The 19,355-nt window shown below is 46.1% G+C and overlaps 1 protein-coding gene across 1 annotated transcript; it reads left to right on the top strand.

Moving 5' to 3' along the window:
* The first annotated feature begins 1,758 nt into the window (after positions 1 to 1,758).
* LOC101006295 (putative killer cell immunoglobulin-like receptor-like protein KIR3DX1) lies at positions 1,759 to 15,306 on the top strand. Its single transcript, XM_003916094.5, has 9 exons — positions 1,759 to 4,721; positions 4,926 to 4,961; positions 5,617 to 5,895; positions 7,443 to 7,748; positions 9,015 to 9,314; positions 10,164 to 10,214; positions 13,845 to 13,970; positions 14,392 to 14,444; positions 14,553 to 15,306. Exons 1-9 carry the CDS (start codon positions 4,688 to 4,690, stop codon positions 14,742 to 14,744), a joined length of 1,377 nt encoding a protein of 458 aa, XP_003916143.3. The 5' UTR covers positions 1,759 to 4,687; the 3' UTR covers positions 14,745 to 15,306.
* Positions 15,307 to 19,355: the final 4,049 nt, after the last annotated feature.

The following is a 19,355-nucleotide window of genomic DNA, read 5'->3' as shown; positions in this document are numbered from 1 at the left end:
CATGAGAACAACAAGGGAGAAATCTGCCTCCATGATCCAATCATCTCTCATCGGGCCCTCCTCAAATACATGGGAAAAATTTGAGATGAGATTTGGGAGGGGACATAGCCAAATCGTATCATTTTGCCCCTTGCCCCTCCCAAATCTCATGTCCTTCTCACATTTCAAAACCAATCATGCCTTCCCAACAGTTCCTCGAAGTCTTAGCTCATTTCAGCATGAACTCACAAGTCCAAGTCCAAAGTCTCCTCTGAGACAAGGCAAGTCTCTTCCCCATATGAGCCTCTGAAATTATAAACATGTTAGCTACTTCCAAGATACAATAGAAGTACAGACACTGGGCAAATGTTCCCATTCCAAATGGGAGAAATTGTCCAAGGCAAAGGGGCCACAGGCCATGCGGTGATGGGTTTGTAGGTGCTGCAAACCACCATGGCATATGTTTAGCTGTGTCACAAACCTGCATGTCCTGGCCATGTACCCTGGAACTTAAAATAAAACAAAATATCATTGATTATAAAAAGATACGATGATGGCCTAGGGAATCCCAGGGATACCATCTCCGAACCCCACAACCCAGAACCCCAGTGTCACTGGGTTGCTGGGACAGCACTGGCACTGCCTGCCTCAAAACTTTTTGTGAAATGAGACATTAAATGTCTTTATTATTTTAAGAAAAGGGGAGAACGACAATGATTGTAACAAATACTTTCAAGCTTTCTTGACATGTACAAATTGTACATATTTGGTGGTTGGAATATGACATTTTGATGTATGTGAAATAATTACCACAATCGAACTAACAAAAAAGCATCTTTCCCCTCACAGGGTTATCATTTTTGTCTTCATTTTTTTTTAACGTGGTGACAACATGTAAGACATACCCTCCTAGCAAATTTCATGTATGCAATACAGTCTTTTTACACTCTAGTCAGGCGGGTTTTGAGCGTGGGAAATGAGGACACATTGGCCAAAGGCTACAAAGTTTGGTTATGCAGGATGAAAATGTTCTAGAGATCTAATGTACAGCGTGGTGATGATAGCTCACAGAGCCTCTGATGGAAGAGGCTATTTTGTGTGCAGATTTTGCCTTCCTCCAAAATGGCAAAACTGCAGAAGAAATTGGAGGTTTGTTGGGATGTGTTGACTTCCCTCCACCAACTGAAGATAAGAGATGACCAGAATTCAAGGTGCTGCCTAATCCATGTTAGTATTGAGGAAGGAGCTCATTCCTCTTAACAATGAGGATTGATCAGAATTTAAACTGTCATGGCTACGTAAAGAAAAAGTAAAGCATAAGTATACCCTAATAAAATTTTTGTGTATAAGAAGGGGAATTATTCAGAAAGTGAAAGTGATACAAATATGAGATAGTCAAAGAGAAATTTGAGGCACCTCGAGTTTATTTTAAAAATAAAATGCAATTGAGAGGCCAAGGGGAGTGGATCACCTGAGGTCAGGAGTTCGAGACCAGTCTGCCCAACATGGCGAAACCCTATCTCTACTAAAAATACAAAAAAACACCAGGTGTGGTGGTGGGCATCTGTAATCCCAGCTATAAGGGAGGCTGAGGCAGGAGAATCGCTTGAACTTGGGAGGCAGAGGTTGCAGTGAGCTGAGATTGTGCCATTGCACTCCATCCTGGGCAATGAGAGTGAAACTTCATCTTAAAAACAAAACAGAACAAAACAAAACAAAACAAAATAAAATAAAATAAAATAAAACAAAATGCATAAAACACCAAAAACTTAAAAATGTTATATAGGTTAGAAGAGTTATTTCCTTCATTTTAATGATGTTAAAAGTAGGTAAAAATGAAAAGAAATTCGTGAATTTACAAGAAAGGTATTAAGTAAGTGGAAGCACATTAAAATATAGAAAAGGTAAAGTAACTGTGGCTGGAAACAGAAAGAGGCATGCTTGCAGAAATTATAAAAAAAGGATGGAAATATACATATATTTAAAAAATAATCAGCCAGGGTACAGTCATATGAAGACAGATCAAGAACACCCAATATTTTTAAAACTGGAATTTTTGAAAAAGAGAATGCAAAGGAGTAGATAGGGTCTAGTTTGTTTGTCCAGGATCCATACTTGAAAAATTTAGGTGTGGCTTATTTCTGACCTTCTGAATTTACTCTTTTATGTGTTTTTCCAGAGGAATCCATAAGCCTGTCAGCAGATTAGGCTACAAAATCTCTTTAAATATACCTCAAGTGAATAGAATCTTCTAAATCATAATGAATGGGACATGAAACACACCACTGGCTCTTGCCTGTAAGAACCTTGTTTCTTTACCTAATTAATCAACTATTTGTATTTATTGTTTGGGTAACACTTTTGGAAAATTTGCTTGATATACCTAAAATCTACAGATGATGTGGGTCCTTCTGGAAATAATTCATGAAGGGAAATTGTTTAAAGATATACTAATTAACACGTAATGCGTCACATGCGTTCAACATTTAGTTGAGTTTGTTTTAGTGAAGAGTTGTGAATTTAGGCATTGAATCCAGTAATCAAAATATGCCCCACGTCAAAATCCCAAATTAACTGCTGTAATTATTTATAGTTCTCAACACAGCTTTAAAAAGCACAGAATCACATTCTTTAACATAAAATCAAAAATTTCCAATTTCACGGAACGTTTGGAAATTTACATACATTTAACCCTCACCTTCAAGAGCCAAACTTTTAAAGTTATCAGTGTTCAAATTTTCCCTCTTCAAAGGCCGTGGCCCCTCTGCTGTTAATTGTGCTGTGTCTTGTTCCCACAGTCCAGTGTACGCTTACTTCTTAGAACTTTAATTTGTACTATGTAAAAATTGCACTGGATTAAAAGAGTTTACTTCACAAAGTCGTTGGCCTCCTTCCAATGTGTAAACACTGCTGAGCTGTCTTCCTGGCAAGAAACCCATAAACACCATAAAGTACATTTAGCAACGTTAAATTAACAAGTTCTTCTCATTTTTAACCAATGCATGCTTCATATTTTCAAGTGGATATTTGTCCCGTGTGTTTGCTCGGAGGGTAACTGTCTGCTACTGAGGTCTTGAACTTTGCAAATCTCACTTCCAAGTCAATCAATTATAACACATTTTATGAAACATAGCACAATGTTTAATAAATGGCGTCACTGATTTGTAAAAATTATTTCTCATAGGTGATACATTTGCTTACAGGTACAGATATTTATATCACAGCATTTATTCAACATATTTTTCTATCGTAGAATATACTTAAGTAAATGTTAACATCAAGTTCATCCTCTGTCATCTGTAATCAGGTATTTTCTGAGAAGTGGAAAAAACACCAGAATCTGACAACTGTTGCTGGCAGTTTTGAGGTCATCGCTCTGGAAAAAATGTGTTCTTGTCAGTTTATTTTTACCTTGACAGTTCCCATGTGTGTAGTCCCACCCTGGGGTGTGTACTCAGGGAAACTAACTCGTAAAACCCAGGACACACAGGCAAGAATGCTCCGGCCAACATTGCTCCAAAAAACAAAATGCCTGGTGAAAACATACATCGCCCAAAGGGACAAATACATTGAGGAATATGCAAGTGATTTACTGCAGTCTGTCTGTTGGTAAATAAACAAGAGCTATGCAGAGCATTAGGAGCATAGCGGTATCATTTTACAATAAAAAACACAAAACAAACTATCCTTTTGTGCTATATTTAAAATGTAAAAATGTACGTACATACACACACACAAATATTACCAGATGATAGCTATGATATGGAAGACACATATTTACAAAAATGACACAGAAAAGATCCAAAATTGTATGTGTGTTGTTTTCATACGTTGGGAAGTTCTGGGCCAGATGAGAGACAAAGCATGAGTTGATACTATTTTTGTGAATATGCTGTTTTTTTTTTTCAGTGTGGATTTCACAGGGCTTTTTCTCTTGTTAATCTTACTAATTTTTTAATAATATGAATCGGCTTTTGGGGAGAACCTTCAGCATTATATGCACATATGTTTGTGTTATTTACAGTTTGTATATGTATGTAAATACACACACACACAGAGAGAGTAGAGTTTTCTGGAAGAGAAAGATAGAGATCTGTGTCTTGAACTGTGAGTCAAGGAAGGATTTCAGAGAAAACATCAAGAATGAGGATTTTCACGCTCGCTTCTGTGTTAATAATGCAAAATCAATTTTTCTTGTTAACTTCTTGAAGCATAGGAGAAAAATTGAAGAACCTGAAAATCGTTCTCAATTTGCAAGTAATTAATTTGCAACTTTGAAAATAACAGGATAAACATTTCAGTGTTACTGTACAACCGTTTTACAACATTGACCATGCGTCTATTTTAATTTGGCAGGAGAACGTTGCATCACAGAAATCGAATCATGCATAGTTCTCGAAAAAGGCAATAAGACATTAAGATATCATTCTGCAATTTTGCACATAGAAAAATTAAACTTGAAATTCAGACGTTATCGATTGGTCGGTGCTGAGGTTCATGGCAGGCCTTTGTTAGGGGCTCTTGAACCAAAAATACCATCTGCAAGTTTCCTGTGTCACCCGCTATGTTTAGGGTGAGAGCTGGTCATCTTCCTGTGTGGTGGTCACCCTCTAAACTCTGCATACTGAAACCGGAACCATGGTTACCACATCCTGTTCATTTTCCAATTTAGCTCAACCCCTGTGTCCTGCCCAAGAGAAGTGGTACCATGGCCCCCAAACTCATCACCCTCCTGTGTCTGGGTAAGTCCTGGAAGGGAAAAGCGGACAGGGTTGGGAGGAAAATGCTCTCTTGAAGACCTGGCCTCTCCACAACCTGGGGCTGCGGGTGGGAAGCAGGTTCATCCACCCTCTGAATCCAGGCTGAGCTGACAAACCCAGTCACAAGGAGGGCAGGATTCATGTGAAGACAAGCTATCTCTCTCTCTCTCTTTTTTTTTTGCCCAGGATTCTGTCTGAACCAGAAGATCTGCACACATGTGGGTGAGTCCTATCTCAGTCCTAGGATGCTGTGTTGGCCAAACACAAATGATTCTCCAGGCATGGAGGGAGGACACGAAGTCAGGATGATGCAGATGACATGGGGCGGGGGGCTTTGCATTGAGCACTGGGATCACAGGAAGGGGGTCCTCTGGAGACCCCAATTTCCATTTTGTTCTAGAAACCCTCCAAGGGCAGCCCCTCGGGCTCATCCAGTCTTCTGAAGGAGCCTGTGATGCTCAGAATCCGGCGTGTCTAGGGGTGGGTAGGAGTACTCTCTGTCGGGAGGCGGGGGACCCATGCCGGGCACTTGTGTTGGGAATTGTTAAATGAGTTGATATGTTTTTCGTATTGCTTGAATCTGGTAGATTTCCTCCTTCTCCTCCATGCACAGATTTCTTGTTGTAGACAAGAACTAGGAGCAACTTGGCTCAATACTGTATCATTATGCTTAGTAGAATGCTGTTCTGGGGAAACCTTCCATGTCCACTCTGGGGTGGGCTGAGTCCCTGGCTCACTACCAGGTATCCCAGGGCATCAGGGGACCCCATGTTACGCAGCAAACCAGAACAATGTGAAGAAGGAAAAGCCCGCAAGGACAGTGGGAGACAGGGGGCTCCACATTTCCCTCTCTAGGTTGTGCCTCCTCCTCTTCCAGGTGCTCAGGACGAATTCTCCCTGTCAGCCTGGCCGAGCCCTCTGGTTCCCCTAGGAGGACGTGTGACTCTCTCCTGTCATTCCCGTCTTCAGTTTGTCATGTTCACAATATTCCAAACCACTGGGAGCCTAGTCCGTGAGTCGTACACTGGCCTTTCCAACCACGTCACCATCAACCCTGTGACCCCAGGACACGCAGGGACCTACAGATGTGCTGGAATTTACAAGCACACCTCAAAGTGGTCAGCTGGGAGCAAATCCCTGAAGATCATCGTCACAGGTAGGAGAAGTCCAGCCCACCCCATGTCCACCTGGTGTCCAGATGGCCCTTCCCAGAGTCCACACCCAGTGAAGCCAGAGAGTCATTGTGGGATTGCTGGTCATGCACTAACTGTGGACACAGAAGCCGTCCTAAGAATTTAAAGAGAGGGCATTTCCTGTGAGGAATCAGGTACCCAGGTGGAGGAGGAGGAGGGAGGAAGCCGAGGCCGAGCAGCGGGAGAATCTGCCTGGGGAGTAGCAGACGCAGGATGCTGGTACCAACTCCAGCAGGATGGGTCCAGGGAGGAGCCATGTTGCCTGACCCCAGCACCAGTGTTTCCCTCAGGGAAGTCATTACCCTGCCCTGAAGGAGCCAGAGGCTTGGGGAAGTGACACTTCCCTTGGGAGATGAGTCCAGTGACTCAGTGGGATGTGGATTGGGAAACGCACCCATTCCTCTCGTCCTCCTTCCTGGTCTCCTGACACTCATCCCTTCTCTCTCATGGATGTGCAGTGTCTACAGGGAGTTAGAGACTCATCCCGTGGAGTCGCCCCTGCTCGTCCTGTAAAGCAGGGAAGGGAGGGTGTGGAGTTGTTCAGATTTTACATATGTATGTAAATATACACAAAGAGAGAGAGAGAGAGTAGAGTTTTCCGGAAGAGAAAGATAGAGATCTGTGTCTTGAACCATGAGTCAAGGAAGGATTTCAGAGAAGACATCAAGAATGAGGATTGGCACGGTCCGTTCTGTGTTAATAATGCAACATCATTTTTTGTTGTTGTTAACTTCTTGAAGCATGGCAGAAAAATGGAAGAACTTGAAAATAGTTCTCCATTTTCAAGTCATTAATTTGCAACTTTGAAAATAACAGAGCAAACGTTTCAGTTTTACTGTATAACCACTTTACAACATTGACAATGCGTGTATTTTAATTTGGCGGTCCCACATTCGAGGAGCTCAGAAGCAACAGAGCAGAGATTGGGTTTTTCCACCAAGAAAGCAGGGAAAGCAAGTCGGTGTGAGGTAGGGAGATCCAGGCTCCTGGAGGATCTGAATGGAGATTGGAACGGTGAAGGGCTGCCCAGCAAAGGAGTTTACCGTGTCCTTCTGCCCAAATAGGGAAAAGGAGTCACTTCCACCCTCCCCAATAAGTAGTCACGTCTAACCTCTTGGATTTTGGGGCAAAACCGGTTGTTTCCTTCAGTGTGAGCCTGTGAGGTTCCTTCTGATCCTCCAGAGATTCTTGCATTTTTCAATATGCAGAATTGAAAAATAGCCTCACAACCTCACAGTCCCATGCCAGGAAACCTAAGTCCAGCACTGTGTTTTCTGAAGGTTCTCAAAGCACAGAGTAATTCCCATTTTCCAGGAGAGCCACACATCTCCTATGGCTTCAAGCCGGACAGTGGGGATCTGCGCAGAGAGAACACGCACACACAATGCACGCACACCAACAGGAAGGATGCAGACGGGCTTTGGGGGTGATGAGGGAGAGCTTCACCCTGAGGTCTCAGGCGAGGGGTGAGAAAGGAGACTCATGTGAACTCCTCCGTCTTTGCTCTCAGGCTTGTTCACCAAACCCTCCATCTCAGCGCACCCAAGCTCCCTGGTGCACGCAGGAGCCAGGGTGAGCCTGCGCTGTCGCTCACCACTGGCCTTTGATGAATTTGTCTTATACAAAGAGGAGCACACGCAGCACTCTCAGCAGCTTGATGAGGGGATGGAGGCTGGGAGCCACTACGTCCAGGCTGTCTTTTCCATGGGTCCTATAACGCCTGCCCATGCAGGAACCTACAGATGCTGTGGTTCTTTCAATCACTCCCCCTATGAGTGGTCGACTCCCAGTGACCCCCTGGACATTGTGATCACAGGTGAGTGTGGCTGGACCGTCCGTGATCCGTTGGGGCCCTGGGAGCTTCATGTAATGCGGTTGTTTATCAAACCTCAGTAGAGGAAGAGAAATAAAAGAACAGAGGGACTGTGAGGAAGTGCTCAGCAAAGGGGTTTAATATGTTTCCACGCTCCCCAACAAGTCGTCACGTCTAACTCCTTGGGCTTGGGAGTACAGCCAGTCGCTCCCTGCAGGAGCCTGTGAGGTTCCTTCTGATCCTCCTGAGATTCTTATATTTTTCAACACACAATTGAAAAATAGTGAGATTCATAACCCCATAGCCCCGTGTCGGGGAACCCAAGGCCAGCACTGTGTTTTCTGAAGGTTCTCAAAGCGCAGAGTAATTTCCATTTTCCAGGAGAAACCTACATCTCATATGGCTTCTAGGGGCGGTAAGCCACAGGGACACAGTCACAGGGACTACCTCTGGCCTCACCTCCCCCTGGGTTTGTCCTGACCTATTTCTTCATACAGGAGGTGGCGGAGGGTGTGGAGCTGTCCCGTCTACCACCCTACACCCTGACAGCCCCGTCATGCTCAGTTTCTTTTTTCCTGTGTGTATTTTTCACTGTCGCATTTTATCCAGAATACCTAATACCCCCGTGTCCCCAGCGGGACGCCCCTCAGGTGTGGCTCTGTCATCTAGTGGGCACCAGAGCGTGCAGCAGGCATGGACTCCTCACCTGTGACGCAAAGGTGCAGGGGGTCACTGGGGGCTGACCATACATAGGGAGAGTGGAGAATCAATGGAGAACCAATGAAATGCAGGGGAAGTAAAAAGACACAGACATAGGCTGACTCAGGACCCTACAGAGGAACATGAGATTGACAGAGGCAACAGCTGACATTCGGAATCTGCTGCCAAGATAAGAACAACGAGGCCGGGTGTGGCGGCTCACGCCTATAATCCCAGCACTTTGGGAGGCTGAGGTGGGTGGATCACAAGGTGAGGAGTTCGAGACCAGCCTGACCAACATGGTGAAACCCCGTCTCTACTAAAAATACAAAAATTAACTGGGTGTGGTGGTGCACGCCTGTAATCCCAGCTGCTCAGGAGGCTGAGGCAGGAGAATCACTTGAACCCAGGATGCTGAGGTTGCAGTGAGCTGAGATCACGCCACTGCACTCCAGCCTGGGATACAAGAGAGAAACTCTGTCTCAGAAAAAAAAAAAAAAAAGAGGGAGAGAGATTACTTTGTTCATGCACTCAGGAGTGTGTTCTAAAACCCACCTCTTTTTCTCCTAGGAAAATACAAAAAGCCTTCTCTCTCCACCCAGGTGGACCCCATGATGAGGTTGGGAGAGAAGCTGAACTACTTCTGCAGCTCTGAAATCTCATTTGACCGGTACCACTTGTTCAGAGACGGGGTTGCTCATGGACAGTGGCTCAGTGGAGGGCAGAGGCACAGTGGAGCATCCCAGGCCCACTTTTCTGTGGGCCCCGCAATGCCAGTCCCCGGCGGGACCTATAGATGCTATGGTTCTTTCAATGACTCTCCCTATGAGTGGTCAGCCCCCAGTGACCCACTGCACCTTTGCGTCACAGGTGAGGAGTCCATGCCGGCTGCACGCTCTGGTGCCCACTAGATCACAGAGCCACACCTGAGGGGCGTCCCGCTGGGGACATGGGGGTATTAGGTATTCTGGATAAAATGAGACAGTGAAAAATACAGGAAAAAAGAAGGAAAAAAATATAGGAAAAAAAAAAAAGGATAAAAAATACAGGAAAAAAACAGAAAAATACAGAAAAAAACACAGGAAAAAAGAAACTGAGCATGATGGGGCTGTCAGGGTGTAGGGTGGAAGACTGGGCAGCTCCACACCCTCCACCACCTCCTGTGTGAAGAAAGAGGTCAGGACAAACACAGGGGGAGGCGAGGCCAGATGTGGTTCATGGAGATAAGAGGTTGCCTCAGCCTCTCACCCTTTTCCAGTTCTCCAAAGCCCCTCCTGACCCCTCACCTCAGGGAGATTTCCCTGCCGGGGAACGTGGATATTTATCATCCTGATGGGAGACAATGTCTGTTGACACCACCAAGCATCTCCTTATCACCTTCCCATCTCAGGGAAGGAATTACCCCCCAGAGATTCCAAGGAAGAGACCCCAGGACCCCCATTAGTCTTTAGGTGGATGACAGAGTAGGGGGTGTGCAGGGACCAACCCTCCAAAGAAAATGGTTCTACTGCTCGAGAGGCCGAGGCAGGAGAATGGCTTGAACCCAGGAGGCGGAGGGTGCAGTGAGACAAGATGGCACCACTGCACTCCAGCCTGGGCGACACAGCGAGAGTCTGTCTCAAAAAGAAAAGAAAAAGAAAAAGAAAATGATCCTACTTTAATGGGGCAATCAATGACTCTTGCTCACCCCTTCTCTGCCTTTTTTTTTTTTTTTCCTAGAAAACACTAAGAGTACTCCTCTGTCATTCGTGGAATCCACCCCTGAATCTGGTAAGCAAATGACTCTTCTAGTGTCTGAGTCCCTGCAGAGACAGAAAGCACCTGTGTGAATGAAAGCTGTGCCGCCTCCCAGCTCCAGGACCCTGGGCTAGGCAGCCCCTCCCAGGTCCCCAGATTCCCCATCCACATCTGAGACTGTGGTCAGTGCGGGGATCTGTAAGGCCTTTCAGCCTCAGATGCTTTGGGGCTGAGGCCTCGTCCACAGGGGAGGAAGAGGTCAGAGCGGCCTGCCGCCTGCTGAAAAGCAATGCTTCTCATTCCGCCAGGGAGGTCTGTGAACATGAAAATGCTGGAAGACGGGAAGGATTTAAAAGACCATATTAAATATTTATTGTCTATTTGTTGTTGTTGTTTTTGTTTGAGATGGAGTCTCGCTGTGTCGCCCAGGCTGGAATGCGGTGGCTCAGTCTCAGCTCGCTGCAACCTCTGCCTCCCAGGTTCAAGCAATTCTCCTGCCTCAGCCTCCCGAGTAGCTGGGATTACAGGTGCCTGCCACCACACCCGGCTACTTTCTGTATTTTTGGTAGAGTCAGGGGTTTGCCATGTTGCCCAGGCTGGTCTTGAACTCCTGATCTCAAGTGATCCGTCTGCCTCGGCCTCCCAAGGTGCTAGGATTACAGGCATGAGCCACCGCGCCCAGCCTTATTGTCCATCTTCTAATGTCCTACGATCTGAATATTCAACAGATCCTGTGTTCAGGTTATCATACTCCAGTGATGTGTAGCAGGGAGGAGAAAAATTATAATGAATAGACGTGTGAACTGATTTATTCAGATTCATTAATTTTGTATTCATTAAGATAGAGTCATGTGACAGAAAGCTTAAGTGGATCCTTTAGAGTGGGTGGAAGGGAAGACTCTATGTCACTCAAGGAAGTGACATTTAAGGTGTGATCCTGATGACAAGGACAGCCAGTGTTGGAAGGATTGATGGAAGGGCATTCCCAGCAGGTAGGACAGTGGTGCCATAAACTCAACATGGCAGGGCCGGTCGCGGTGGCTCACACCTGTAATCCCAGCACTTTGGGAGGCTGGCCCGGGCAGATACAAGGTCAGAGATTGAGACCATCCTGGTCAGCATGGTAAAACCCGTCTCTACTGAAAATACAAAAATTAGCTGGGCGTGGTGGTGCTGCCTGTAACAATCCCAGCTACTCCCGGGCTGAGGCAGGAGAATCACTTGAACCGGGCGAGGCTTTGCAGTGAGCCAAGATCATGCCACTGCACTCCAGCCTGGTGGCTCGTGGCGTTTCTCGATCCGCGCAACGCCCGGCAGCTGACTCGATGAGGCAGCTGAGGGGTGAGCTGAAGGTGAACGTTATGCTGCGTAAAGATTCGTCCAGCAATTCAGCCGTTTGCGGTAGATTTTCAGTAGGCCGTGGCTGTCAGGTGGCGAATATTACCCGACAAAATATCAAAAGCTTTCCTCATCGAGACCGTCCTTCCTCGCGCTTCTCCCGTCGCTATACTCTTTTTTTAGAGACGGAAGTCTTTGCTCTGTTGCCCGGGCTGGAGTCGCGTGTGCGATCTCAGCTCACTGCAACCTCTGCCTCCTGGGTTCAAGCGATTCTCCTGCCTCAGCCTCCTCAGTAGTTGGGATTAACAGGCGTGCACCACCATGCCTGGCTAATTTTTTGTATTTTAGTAGAGACAGGATTTCAACATGTTGTCCAGGCTGGTCTCAAACTCCTAAGCTCAGGTGATCTGCCCGCCTTGGCTTCCCAAAGTGTTAGGAGTACAGGTGTGAGCCACCGTGCCTGGCTCCAATTACGCTTTTTATTTTAAAATGCGCAGTAAAGTTCTTATTGACTAGAGTCAGCCTGTTGTGTGCTACCATGTGAGGGTTTCTAAGCAACAGTAAAGACTTTGGATTTTATTCCAACAAAGAGGTGAAGACAAAGGTTTTTTTTTGTTTTTTTTTTCCGGAGTCTCACTCTGTCTGCAGGCTGGAGTGCACTGGTGCCATCTCAGCTCACTGCAACCTCTGCCTCCTGGGTTCAAGTGATTCTTTTTCCTCAGGCTCCTGAGTAGCTGGGATTACAGGCACCTACAACCACGTCCAGCTAATTTTTGTATTTTTAGTAGAGACAGGGTTTCACCATGTTGACCAGGATGGTTTTGATCTCTTGACCTCGTGATCCACCCGCCTTGGCTTCCCAAAGTGCTGGGATTACAGGTGTGAGCCACTGTGCCCAGCTCTTTTTTTTTTTTTTTTTTTTGAGATGGAATCTTGCTTTGTTGCCCAGGCTGGAGTGCAATGGTGTGATCTCAGCTCACTGCAGTCTCTGCCTCCTGGGTTCAAGTGATTCTCTTTCCTCAGGCTCCTGAGTAGCTGGGATTACAGGCACCTGCCACCATGCCCAGCTAATTTTTGTATTTTTAGTAGAGACAGGGTTTCGCCATGTTGACCAGTCTGGTCTCAAACTCCTGACTTCGGGTGATCCACCCGCCGCGGCCTCCCAACATGCTGGGATTACAGGCATGAACCACAGCACCTGGCCAAAGCATCCAAGTTCTTGGATAGAATATTGGGCCAATGATGTCTCTCTCTTTATGGAAAAAAAAAAAAAAAAAAAAAAAAAGTAGGAAAGAGAAGAAAGAAAAGCTTCCCAAGTTGAATGTCTAGAAATAACAGAGCCATCAATTGAGCCCAAGAGTGTGGCTGGCTACAGTCCTTTCTCTTTCAAGGACTATATCATGGATGAGAGAATGAGGATGAGACGTGTCCACACATGTGGAAGTTCTCCCACCTCTCAGCCTGGGTCCTGGTACGGAGGATGTGCTCCTATGTGACATACCCTGTGCCCACTCCCCTTTTTCTCTCCCAAATCCTCCACCCACTCGCTCTTACTCATTACTCAGAAAAGCGCCAACATTCTTTGGAGCAAGTTCAATTCTCAGAAACCGGCATGAGAGTCATCCTCTGGCCACCTCTCTCTCCATTCTCAGAAAGTGCATCTGTCCTGGGCTGAGGAGGGATGGGGGAAACGGGGTTCAGCTATGGTACATGCAGAGGGTTTCCTTTGTCATGCAAAAGCAGATTGTCTTGTCTCATGAGGAAGTGGGAGGGGAGGAACACTGGAGCCTGGTAGGCCTGGGTTCAGACCTCCAGGTCTCTCTCTTTTTTTTTTTTTTTTTTAAGATGGAGTCTTGCTCTGTCACCCAGCCTGGAGTGCAGTGGTGCAATCTTGGCTCACTGCAACCTCTGCCTCCTGGGTTCAAGCAATTCTCCTGCCTCAGCTTTCTGAGTAGCTGGGATCACAGGCGTGCACCACCATGCCCGGGTAATTTTTGTATTTTTAGTAGAGACGGGGTTTTGCCATGTTGGTCAGGCTGGTGTCGAACTCCTGACCTCAAGTGATCCACCCTTCTCGGCCCTCCCAGAGTGCTGGGATTGCAGGTGTGAACCACCATGCCCGGCCTCCACATCTCTCTTACCGGCCCTTTGATTTGGACACGTGTCGTCACTTCTCTTGGAATTTTTTGTAAGTGATGGAAAATGGAGAACGTAACTGTTTGGATGTAGGGATCTTGGAAGAGCTTCAGATAAAGCATGTCGTGCGTTCAGTATATATTGGCACAAAACAGTCAATCAGAGGGTTTATCATTTGCTTCTTGACAGACGCACATCTTCCTCAAGGACAGTCCAGCAACAACCTGAATATCTTCATTGGACTCTCAGTAGCCATCATCTCCATTGGCGTGTGCCTCTCTGCTTTTATCGGTTTCAGGTGTTACATAAAATATTGTAAGTCTCAGGGAGGGGAGGACCGTATCATGTGAGCCTCGTGGGGATAGGACCGGGGCACAGAGAGGGCTGTTCACCTCTGTGGGTTGATCTGTGTTTCCGTTGAGGTTCTTGAGGGAGAAACCCTTCTCCTTCCCTTCACTGACCAATCACCGCAACCCCTCCCCTACCTCCACCTCACCTCTAGGGAGGCCACTGACCTGCAGGAGATGGTCCATGAGAGAGGCAGAAGGATGGGGGCCATCGATGGGGGTGGTCCTGGGGCAGTCAAGATTGCCCAGGGTTGCTGATGGGTGGTTCTCTGAATTTAGTGGGAGAGGCTGCATCATGCTGCAGCCTCAGGCACGCCCTCACCTTGTTTTGGCCTTGGTATTGCCACCTCTGATGTGAAGGTCTGAAGACTTCCTTTTTCACCCCACAGACACCACCATGGCAAACACAGAGCCCATGGAAGGCCACCGGATGGATGAAGAGGTGAGTTCTTCCAGTCCAAACCATCGTCACAGCTTCATGCCCTCACATTCCCAGTGCCCCTGCCTTCAGTTACTAAATGTGCTCCTCTTTTCACCTTCATCCTCTCAGGGCCCTGCAGCGGAAGAGACACAGGAGGTCATGTATGCCCAGTTAAACCACCAGACCCTCTCCGAGACAGGACTCACTCCTGCCTCCCTGTGTCCCAAGTACCTCTCAGAGGATCCCAGTATCTACGTCACCGTCCACCAAGCCCAGGCTGAGGCCAGAGCTGCCCCCAGTCTTTGCCACAGAGGTCATTAATATGCAAGGACCTGGATCTATTCCCAGGAGGATTGTTCTCCACGGACATTCATCCTCCCTCTGGTACCATCTTGACACCTCCAAGCTGGCAACAGCAGTGTCTGAATGCTTGTGGGATTATCTTAACATTCCAGCACAGCTGAGCAGACAACCAGCCATTCTACGATCCTATTTTGATCTTCCAGCCATTTAAGGTGGTTTGACTATACCCACACACTCATCCTGGATATCTCATTAATATCATCTGACTTCTTCTGAAATTCTACAGACCTGCTTCTGGAAAGCTGACGTATACACTCAGCCAGTTTAATCTCTAAATTCCTCAATAAGTTGTTTTTTTTTTTTTAAATTTTTAAAAAGGTTCTGGGGTCCCTGTGCGGGAGGTGCAGGTTTGTTTCATAGGTAAACGTGTGCCATAGTGGTTTGCTGCATCTATCAATCCCTCACCTAGCTACTAAGCCCAGCAGGCATTAGCTCTTTTCCCTAATGCTCTCTGTACCCCCTGCCCTCCTCTGACAGGCCCCAGTGAGTGTGTTCCCCTCCCTGTGTCCATGTGTTCTCATTGTTCAGCTCCCACTTACAAGCGAAAACATGCGGTGTCTGGTTTTCTGTTCCTGCATTAGTTTGCTGCGGATAATGTCTTCCAGCTTCATCCATGCCTCTGCAAATGATATGATCTCACTCCTTTTAATGACTGCATAGTATTCCATGGGGTATGTGTACCACCTTTTCTTTATCCTATCTATCATTGATGGGCATTTGGGTTGATTCCATATCTTTGCAATTACTCAATAACATGTTGCAGAGATGAAGTGTATTCAGTATCTGAGTCATCTAATAGGGTGAAGGTTTTGAATACTTCAGATTCTCAACAAGCATTGGATGTGTTTAAATTTGACAATACTTGAAGTTTTTGAATACTTCAAATTCTTGACAAGCATTGGACGTGTTTAAATTTGAGATAACCAAAAAATTAACAGTTCTCTCAAAACTCCCATGTTGTACACTTATTTATTTATTTTACTTTGAGTTCTGGGATACATGTGCAGAACGTGCAGGTTTGCTACATACGTATACTAGCCAAATATGGCTTTTTAACTTAGAATAGATCAAATTCCATGAAGTTTAAAATTCAGTTCCTCAGCCACATGGCCACCGTTTGAGTTCTCAGAGCCACGTGTGGCTGCTGGCTGTCGGAGAGAACAGCATGAATACACATGTTTTCCTTGTCAGAGGAAGTTCTAGCTGTTCTAGATTATAGCTGTTCTAGATTATAGCTGTTCTAGATTAAAGGCGCAAATTTGAAGATGCAGAGGCTGTTTTCTCACGCAGTGCAGGCTCCTGCAAGAGACCTAATGTAACAAAACGATAATATTTAACATCAGTGGTGAGATGCCTTTATCTCTTGGAAGGCGGGGAACACGCAGAATTCTCTCGTGGAGGGTCTTATCACCTCTTATCCTCATGCAAATTTCTGCCACAGAGATTTTCTCCCAAACTCTGAGAAGGTCACCTCTGTCGGGCCTCTGAGCCCAAGCGAAGCCATCATATCCCCTGTGACCTGCACGTGTACATCCAGATGGCCTGAAGCAACTGAAGAGCCACAAAAGACATGAAAATAGCCTTAACTGACGACGATCTACCATTGTGATTTGTTCCTGCCCCACCCTAACTGATAGGATATATTCTGCCCCGCTCTTGGGAAGGTACTTTGTAATATTCTCCCGGTCCTTAAGAAGTTACTTCGTATACCCATCTCAAACCTGTAAGAACTAATGATAATCCCACCCCACTTTGCTGACTCTCTTTTCGGACTCAGCCCGCCTGCATCCAGGTGAACTAAACAACCCTGTTGCTCACACAGAGCCTGCTGGTGGTCTCTTCACACGGATGCTCATGCCAGCCTCCTATGTGCACCTTTTCTTGTCCCCTGATTTCACATGGAGGGAAAGCCCACATCTCTTCTCTGCACAGAACACGCTCTGGAAGCTGCTTTCTGATGACCTCGGAGCCTTTATTCTGTTTCTTTCTACTTGAATTGGCACCTACCCGGAGCAATTCGCAAACTGCTGCCTGCAACAAGCTGTCGTTAGCTCGTGGAATTGTCACATGCTGTTTCTTCACCTGGTAATTCTCTCCATTTCTTGAGCATCTCAATGCAGACATCCACCTTCATACACACGTCTTTATCGCACAGGCAAAGTGAGGAGGTCGATAGATTCACGGTGTCTGTGACCAATAGGCTGAGTTTTTATTGCCTGATCGTCACTGGTCTTTCATGTGTGGACTGTGAGGTTTTTGTTGTTGTTGTTTTGTTGGAGTTTCACCATGTTGTCCTGGTCTCAAACTCCTGAGTTCAGGTGATCCGCCCGCCTCGGCCTCCCAAAGTGTTAGGAGTACAGGTGTGAGCCACCGTGCCTGGCCCCAATTACGCTTTTTGTTTTAAAATGTACAGTAAAGTTCTTATTGGCTAGAGTCAGCCTGTTGTGCTACCTACCATGTGAGGGCTTCTAAGCAACAGTAAAGCGTTTGGATTTAACATCAATGGTGAGATGTCTTTACCTTACAAAACGCGGGGAACAAGCCAAACACCGCACCTGGCCTACCTGCACTTACTCTCCCGGTTTGTCCATTTTCCATGTTCCTTTATACTTGCTTTTGATTTTATGTTTACTGTATTTACTTTTAGTTTTTGAATACTTCAAATTCCTGACAAGTATTTGACAGGTTTAAATTTGAGATAACCAAAAAATTAGTAGTTCTCTCAAAACTCCGACAAAGAGGTGAAGACAAAGGTTTTTTTTTTTGTTTGTTTTGTTTTTTGTTTTTGTTTTTGTTTTTTTGACGGAGTCTCACTCTGTCTCCAGGCTGGAGTGCAGTGGCGTGACCTCAGCTCACTGCAACCTCCGCCTCCCAGGTTCAAGAGATTCTCTTGCCTCAGCCTCCCGAGTAGCTGGGACTACAGGTGTGTGCCACCACGCCTGGCTAATTTTTGCGTTTTTAGTAGAGATGGGGTTTCACCATGTTGGCCAGGATGGGACTGTGAGATTTTTGAGGCAGAACTGAGTCTGATTAACCTCTGGGACTCAAGCGATCCTCCAAGGATCCTGCCCATAGGAGGTATCAGCAACTCAGGTCTGGTGAGGGATGAGGACACTCAACCCTTCCAGGGAGCAGAGCATGGAGCAAACATCAGAGATCCTCTAATGTTACCCAGAAATAGTTTCTCTGTCTCCCTGGGCCAAAGGGAGGATCATGCTTCCTTCACTGTCTGGGATATGTGGGCTAAGAGACAAATGCTGGTTAGTGGATGTGAGAGTGAATGGCAGGCACACTCCCAGCCTGGCTATTTGCATGATGGCCCTACACTGACTATTGCATATTCTACAGCTAGGTTGGTCCTGCAGCAATCTCATTTTGATAAGCAGGGTAAAAGTAAAAGACCAAAACCTGTCTTCTCTCTGAGCCTCTGCACACGGGACGGTTATGCCGCAGAGTCAACTGATGCTAAAGGGAAACTATGCGAGCCAGAAATGAATTTAATTTTGCTTCCACGATATAAACCATATTCTCAAAAATAACAGAAAGTGAGTGGTATAAATATATATATATTTTTTCGGAGTCTTTCTCGGTGGCCCAGGCTGGAGTACAGGGACATGATCTCAGCTCACTGCAACCTCCACCTCCCGAGTTCAAGTGATTCTCCTGCCTCAGCTTCCCAAGTAACTGAGATTACAGGCACCCATCACCACACCTGGCTACTCTTTGTATTTTTAGTAGAGACGAGATTTCACCATGTTGGCCAGGCTGGTCTCGAACTCCTGACCTCAGGTGATCAACCCACCTCGGCCTCACAAAGTGCTGGGATTACAGGTATGAGCCACCAAGCCCTGGTCAAAAGTGAGCATTTTTAAAAGTGATTTACAACCAATGATAAATGGGACCTGATTAGATAATTCAAGTATTCTATGTTCCTACACTTCATAGTTAGTGTGGCTTCAACATTTATCTGGTGGAAAAATGAATCAACCAACTTTCTATGCATAAGAGGATTTTACTCTTCATTTTCCTTTCTATCAAGAATCTTTACGTGCCCTGAGAAATTATAAATTTCATAATTATTTGGGACGAGAATTGTTCGAACATTTTTTGTGGGGTGGGGGGATGGAGTTTCGCTCTTGTTGCCCAGGCTGGAGTGCAATGGCGCTATCTTAGTTCACTGCAACCTCCGCCTCCTGGGTTCAAGTGATTCTCCTGCCTCAGCCTCCTGAGTGTCTGGGATTACAGGTGTGTATCACCATGCCCGGCTAATTTTTGTATTTTTACTAGATAGGGGGTTTCACACTGTTGGCCAGGCTGGTCTTGAACTCCTGACCTCGTGATTTGCCCGCCTCGGCCTCCCAAAGTGCTGGGATTACAGGCGTGAGCCACCGTGCCCAGCCTGTTTGCACTTACACTCCCGGTTTGTCCATTTTTCCATGTTCCTTTATACTTCCTTTTGATTTTATGTTTACTGTCTTTACTTTTAGTTTTTGAATACTTCAAATTCTTGACAAACATTTGACAGGTTTAAATTTGAGATAACCAAAAAATTAATAGTTCTCTCAAAAC

Source organism: Papio anubis, chromosome 20 (genome assembly GCF_008728515.1).
Source record: "Papio anubis isolate 15944 chromosome 20, Panubis1.0, whole genome shotgun sequence".
Lineage (NCBI taxonomy): Eukaryota > Metazoa > Chordata > Mammalia > Primates > Cercopithecidae > Papio > Papio anubis.
This window is presented reverse-complemented; position numbering and strand designations above follow the sequence as displayed.

Coding starts and splice junctions, on each gene's coding strand:
- LOC101006295 (XM_003916094.5), top strand. CDS start 4,688: ATGGCCCCCAAACTCATCACCCTCCTGTGTCTGG. Junction 4,962..5,616: donor GAAGATCTGCACACATGTGG/GTGAGTCCTATC, acceptor CTCCTCTTCCAG/GTGCTCAGGACGAATTCTCC. Junction 14,445..14,552: donor GCCACCGGATGGATGAAGAG/GTGAGTTCTTCC, acceptor TCATCCTCTCAG/GGCCCTGCAGCGGAAGAGAC.